General features: G+C 37.4%; 1 protein-coding gene across 2 annotated transcripts in view; it reads right to left on the reverse strand.

The window, feature by feature from the left end:
• Positions 1 to 6,039, reverse strand: part of RFC1 (replication factor C subunit 1) — a 109,881-nt gene that overhangs the window by 25,956 nt on the left and 77,886 nt on the right. For both annotated transcript variants that reach the window (XM_019526100.1, XM_019526101.1), the window contains 5 exons: positions 5,192 to 5,269; positions 3,239 to 3,326; positions 2,854 to 3,134; positions 1,339 to 1,446; positions 518 to 697 (listed from right to left, as the gene is read on the reverse strand). In XM_019526100.1, coding sequence (XP_019381645.1) covers positions 518 to 697; positions 1,339 to 1,446; positions 2,854 to 3,134; positions 3,239 to 3,326; positions 5,192 to 5,269 — 735 coding nt within the window. The remainder of the gene's footprint in view (positions 1 to 517; positions 698 to 1,338; positions 1,447 to 2,853; positions 3,135 to 3,238; positions 3,327 to 5,191; positions 5,270 to 6,039) is intronic.

Raw genomic sequence — 6,039 nt, forward strand, 5'->3', positions numbered from 1 at the left:
ACAGTCTAGCTGATAGCAAGAAGGGATGGAGAGGAGACTGCAAACAGGTGTTCCCCAGGGAGGCAAGGTCCCTTGGGGTGGCCAGCCAATCGTGGCTGCCCCGTGCACTTGGCTACTCTCAGTACTCTCTGGGAGCCAGCAAAGCCCACAGAGTAGGCTGGGATACACACGCAAGGCTCCTGCTGTGGGCACCTGTGTAGCCCCCTCTAATATTTGTACCATGCTCTCCCAGTAGGTTTTTCCTACCAGGGGAACAAAACCACAAGACTTCTCCCAGTTCATTTGAATAATTGTATGTGCCTTAAATATACATAATTTCCTGCAAGGCATGCCAGGACCATAGAAATTTTCTGGTTTGAATAGGTTTCCAGATTTTACAGATTCTGCCTTAGGTTTCACTGTATTACATTTTTCCTTTAAATAAGTTTTTTGGGAAACTGCCTGATTTTGGAGGTCAGTACACTTACAAAAATTTGTTCACGTATATTGCTCTTGGATCACACACAGCTGCACTTACCTTATCACATTTAGACTGACCACAGTCACGACCCATAACAAGATAATTGGTCTTCTTGCTGACACTACCAGTTACTTTTCCTCCATACCGTTCAATCAAAGACTTGGCCTCATCTCGTTCAATAGACTCCAGGACTCCGGTAATTACAAATGTGAGGCCTTCTAAGCAGTTCTCACCTCCCTACAAAATATTGCAGAAAATAGCATCAACTTCATACATTCATAATCATCTCCCCACTAAAAACTGTTTTTTCAGACCTGTCTCTTCTCAAGCATTATCTTATATGCAACTTCAATCTGCACTCCATTCTAGGTAGTCAGCAGCTTGCAGCAGCCAAAAACAATTGCATGAAGAGTAATCAACAGAAGTGCTTGTAACATCACGTGGAGAAATTCTGATGCTACATTAGTAATGTCCTATTCTTCAAAAACCACATACCAGAGGAGTCAATTTATTTTAGCAGAAAGGCAAAAGTTTTCTACTATCAATATAGTGTCTATCATTTTTGCTGTTTATTTTTAAATACCTTATAGCTTTAATAAGAAAAAAGAGTCACTTCAATCAGGAAGAAAAAAAGGCCTACTCCAAATATCCTCCACTCCACAGGAAAACTCTGACTTGCAAGACACTCTCCTGAGCTTATTTTCAGTAACGCAAAAGTTGCAAATCTCAAGTACAGCCAGGTACGCTTTGTACATTGTAGATATTTCTTCAATTATTCTCTCAATTGGGGTTTATAAATATATAACTGAAATACCTTGATATATATACCAACATCAGACAAACTGCTGTAGTCCTTCTGTAGCCAAATGATGACTTACTTGTGGTATCTCTTTGGACCCCAAGGCTTTTGGACCCTCTCGATTGAGGAAGCTTCGATAGGCCTGGTAGTTGACTCGTTTCTTTTCAGAGTCTTCAGGACTTACAGACTTTGAAATAAATAGGCAATGAAATAGTCAAACTCAAGCTTTGCTTTTGTTAAAGTTTCCAATTATATTTTTGTGCTTTAAAAGAGTAGCAAGGACAATGGCTTGTTTTGAATATTCAACTTCGTAGCATTTTTTCTTTGTAAAAAGCAATTTCTACAAATTTGAAAAGAAAATGTATACTTCATTCATTGTTTAAACAACAGCTTATCTCTGTATGGTGTTACTCACAAATGCATTGCATGTGTGGACTTTTTTTGGAATAAAATGTCCACACACGGAGTTATTCTAGAAACTGTAACTTAAATTTTTGTTAACCCATGGTAATTGATGCATAAGGCTGAGAGACACTTCAGCTCTCAACTTAAAAACAGTGCTAATCTGCAAAAATCCTACTATACAAATTAAATGAAATCTGGTCTCTTTCTCTGCCTTGGTGACCCATAAAAGACTTCAGAGATAGTTGGTATTTGGCTTCTCTACCAAAATTGCTAGAATTTGCAGCAACTGAGAGTGAAAAGAGTGATTTTTGGAAACTTTTTCCAAACAGACTATTAATGACTATTAAAGATTTGTGCAAGCTTCTAGCTTTTGAGTTTCTAAAATTAACAAAAAAAGATATGGTGGGAGCTGTTGATAAGCTTACAAATGGCTTACGTTCACGTTTATTTTTATATTTATGTGCGTATGTAATTTGTACACGCATGCTGTATCTACTACATTAAGTGAATTCTCTCCTAAGCCTTCTAAGTGCATCCTGTCTGTGTGTTAAGCAGTAGCCAGAACTATAATTATCTCCATTATCTACTGTGCAAAGAAAATTTGCAAAGTACATAGGTGATAAAATCTAGGAAATAGAAATCTTATTAACAGCAATATATTACTATAACAAAAATAAAAAAAAACCATCGATTACCCTGATCTCTCTGGATATTAGAATTTCTGCATTATGGAGCTCTTCAGACAAATGAGTTTTTCAAACAAGTTCTTGAAGTGATTTTCCATATGTGTATGCTCTTTAAGTGCTTATTAACTATAAGCCAAATAAACTGCATATAAGGCCCTATCAATTCAGTAGTGACAATTAGTCTAGTTCACGGACATGGCTATACTCATCCCATTTTAGGAAGCAACTGACCCAGCAAGGCATGCCTGAGCAAGTTTACCATGTAGACACAGCCTGAATCCCAAGATCTGCTTCACTGGAAGATTTTTTTCTTACACTTCTGATATTTTTATTGGAGACTTAAAACTTCGCCAAAAATTTGACTCCTTGAAATTAAAAATTCTCCAGAAAACTTAATATGAGCATATTAATAAGCAACAATGGTGACAAAGAAGGTAGTAAACTAAAAAAATAATGTCCTTGTGTCTCTGCCAACCCCTAGCGCACTCATTTCAGCTTCTTACCTCAGGCTTTTGGGGAGAAACTCTCTCTTTCTTTGGTGTTGCTTTTTCTTCCTTTTCTGAAGTTTTTCTCTCTCTTGCTGCTACACTCAGACTCTCTCTTTCCTTTTTTTTGCTTTCTTCTTTTTGCTTCAGAGCCACCAGCTTGGAACTAGGTTTCAAAGGCAAGGTCTTATTCATAGTTTTATCAACTGATGGTCCTGGACGTGAACAAGATTCTCTCATACTTTCATATTTAGTTTGTTCCTTCTTATTGTAATTCACTCCATCATCTATTGAGTTTGCTATTTTTACTAGAAGTTGGTAGGGAAAAATATACATATTAAACATAAGAATTTTCATGTTTTAAACGTACGATTTCTAAGATCTGGCTGTATGCAAAAACTACCTTTTTGAGACTGCTTATGTTTGTCTGCTGTGTTTGGACTCTTTTTGGTAACCAAAGTTGTTGGCTTTTCTTCTGGATCGTTATGAGCCTACATGAATATGAAGAAAATGCCAGAGTAAGAAATGTGCATACAGAGGGGTTCTCAACCTTGTTAGACTCAAGACACCCTCAGAAAATTCCAGCTCTTCATTTTTACTAGCTTTTTGACTACAGAAAAATAATAGAGCAAATCTTCTGTTGCAAGGAGCACAGAAAGTCCATAACAGATCAATGTTTTTAACAGTGTGAATTCCTACTTGAAATCCCTGGATTTATCTTGTGAATCATGTTTGTACACCTAACAGGCAACCCATGGACTCTTCAACAGATCTCCAGGAACCCTGGTTGAGTATCACTGCTCTATTCACTAACTAAACAGACTTCTGCAGATTTCAAGCATTTCCCTCAACTTCTGAGGAATCAATAGGTTAAAAGAAATTGCTTAAAAAGTCAGCTCCCACAACTGTGTAGGACAGGGCCATTACCCAAGAGTATGCCATTAATACCTGAGCAAAAGAGCATTTTTCAGTCCGCACTTTCTGTTGTCACACATGCACAAAACTCCTCCCAAAGTCAATGGGAGATGTATACCTGTAGCTTATCATAAATGGCTTCCTTAGGTCATCTGGACAGCTCAGGAGAACTAGACTTTTGGGACTTCATTTTTTTTTATTGATCATCTGAAAGGAGGTTACTCATTAGTACCTACTACTGGTGTCTGTGATATGAACTCTCACGTTGGATCAACTTCTTATTCGACTAAGTACAAGACAATCCACTAACCCAAGATTAATTTAAAACAGCTATCTAAGTGATGGACACTAGTAAAGAACACCAAGTCCATTTTATATCTTCCTTATAAAATTCCATTTCTATAAGGAATTTTGCTACATGCTTCATAGGTAAAAAATGTAGCAAAACAACACTGTAATTTATTTCAAAACTTCTCCCGCATATGGACCATTTTAAGTCTTTACTACATAAATCATGGGCATGGCAAAATGCAACATAGCATAGAGGTACTCAAGCTACCTCTAAACGTACTCTCTTTAAACATACCCTTTCCACCATACTTAGCTTGCTTCTGGTACTCAAATTTCCTACAGAGCTCTCCATGAACTTGGGTATGACCTTACACTTGAAATACAGCTTAGAGCCAGGTTCAATATGAATTTCAAACATAAAACCATGAAATCAGTATGGAAACTAGATTCTTAAAGTCTTCAACATCCTCTTAATAAAGGAAGTCTACAGGGACACATCCACTACAACAGATCTTCATTCAATCAAATATGAAACAGACAATTAAATGATGGGTTCAAATGGATGGATTTCTAAATTTGAAGAGAAGACCATAATGACCCAGTAGTTGTCCAATCTCCTTCTCTAGAAGCTTACCATTTATTGGAGTCACAGCTTTTGTCAGACAATGCAAATAGGATCATATAACTATAACCTACTGTACTATTTAATCTTGGAGTAAGTCCTGTTATTAGTATATTAAAATAAACATGTACAAACCTACAATTACAACAAAATGACTTGGTAGAGGGGCTAATAAGGAGACAAACTGTTCTAATGCACCTGCTGGCAGACAAATTTGAGCACAGTAAGTTTCAAAGGAAGCAACTGGCACAAAAGGTCAAAGCAATACATCTGCTAACGCTGAGGGTGAGGAGTCTACTGAAGGGGACAGGAAAAAGCTAGTATGATCCTTTACATCAGACAACTTTTTTGTATCTTATAAAAAGGTTCTCGAAGTCAACACAATTAGGAAGCTGAACAAAAAAAAACTGCAATGCTACCCACATTCCTAAAACCACTTTGTTTTGTTTTGTTTGGGTTCTTTCATCTTGCTTGCTTGTTTGGGGTTTTTAACAAGAACTTGGTGGGGGGGAACAAACAAGCAGTTACTTTTCTCTCCTTTGGTGTTTCATCCAGCATAGCCAAAGTCCTAGCAAATTCTTCATCTTCATGCAGCTGTCTCTCCAGCTGCAAAAAGGAAAAGAACAGTACTTGGGTTCAGATCAGCTGAACAAAATAAACAATAGGCAATAATACCATTTTAGACAGTCTGCTGGTTCAAGACAAAAAAGTACATATAACATGGAAAGACAACAAGCAGCTCCAAGAGTGAATCCTTCTGCTTAAATGTCTCTAAATGAGACTCTCCCTCCCCAAAAAGTAAATAGCATTCAACTGAGTAAAATGAATTTTGTATAGTTGCTGGTTGCAGTAAGAAGAAACAATCCATATAGATAGGAATCTTTGTGGTTCCTTATCTTGCCCTTCACATTATTTCATTATGGAACCACTTATTAACAAGGTCTGAAAGGAAGTAAGAATATCACTACACCAGCAGGTCTCAACATTTTTAGACTCAAGGACCCTTTCATAACTTTTTGGGATTTAGCGGCACACCTTTTAAATACAGGTACTCCTCACTTAACGTTGCCCTGGTTAACAATGTTTCATTATTACGTCGCTGATCTATTAGAGAACATACTCATTTAAAGTCGCGCAATGTTCAGTTATAACATTGTTTGGCCACCACCTGCTAGTAGGTAACTACTGTGGCGTAACTGGATTCACTTAACATTGTTTTCCTTCAAGTCACATTTTTCAAGAATTTAACTACCACATTAGCGAGGAGTAGCTGTCCTAATTTATTTCTTATGGTGCTTACTTATCTTCTCAGATTTCGTGGTACCCTTAAAAGGCTCTCACAGGTAGCAGGGCAGGCAGGCCACCCCAGGAGCATG

The sequence above is a fragment of the Gavialis gangeticus genome, unplaced genomic scaffold (genome assembly GCF_001723915.1).
Source record: "Gavialis gangeticus isolate Ggan-Ray unplaced genomic scaffold, GavGan_comp1, whole genome shotgun sequence".
NCBI lineage: Eukaryota > Metazoa > Chordata > Crocodylia > Gavialidae > Gavialis > Gavialis gangeticus.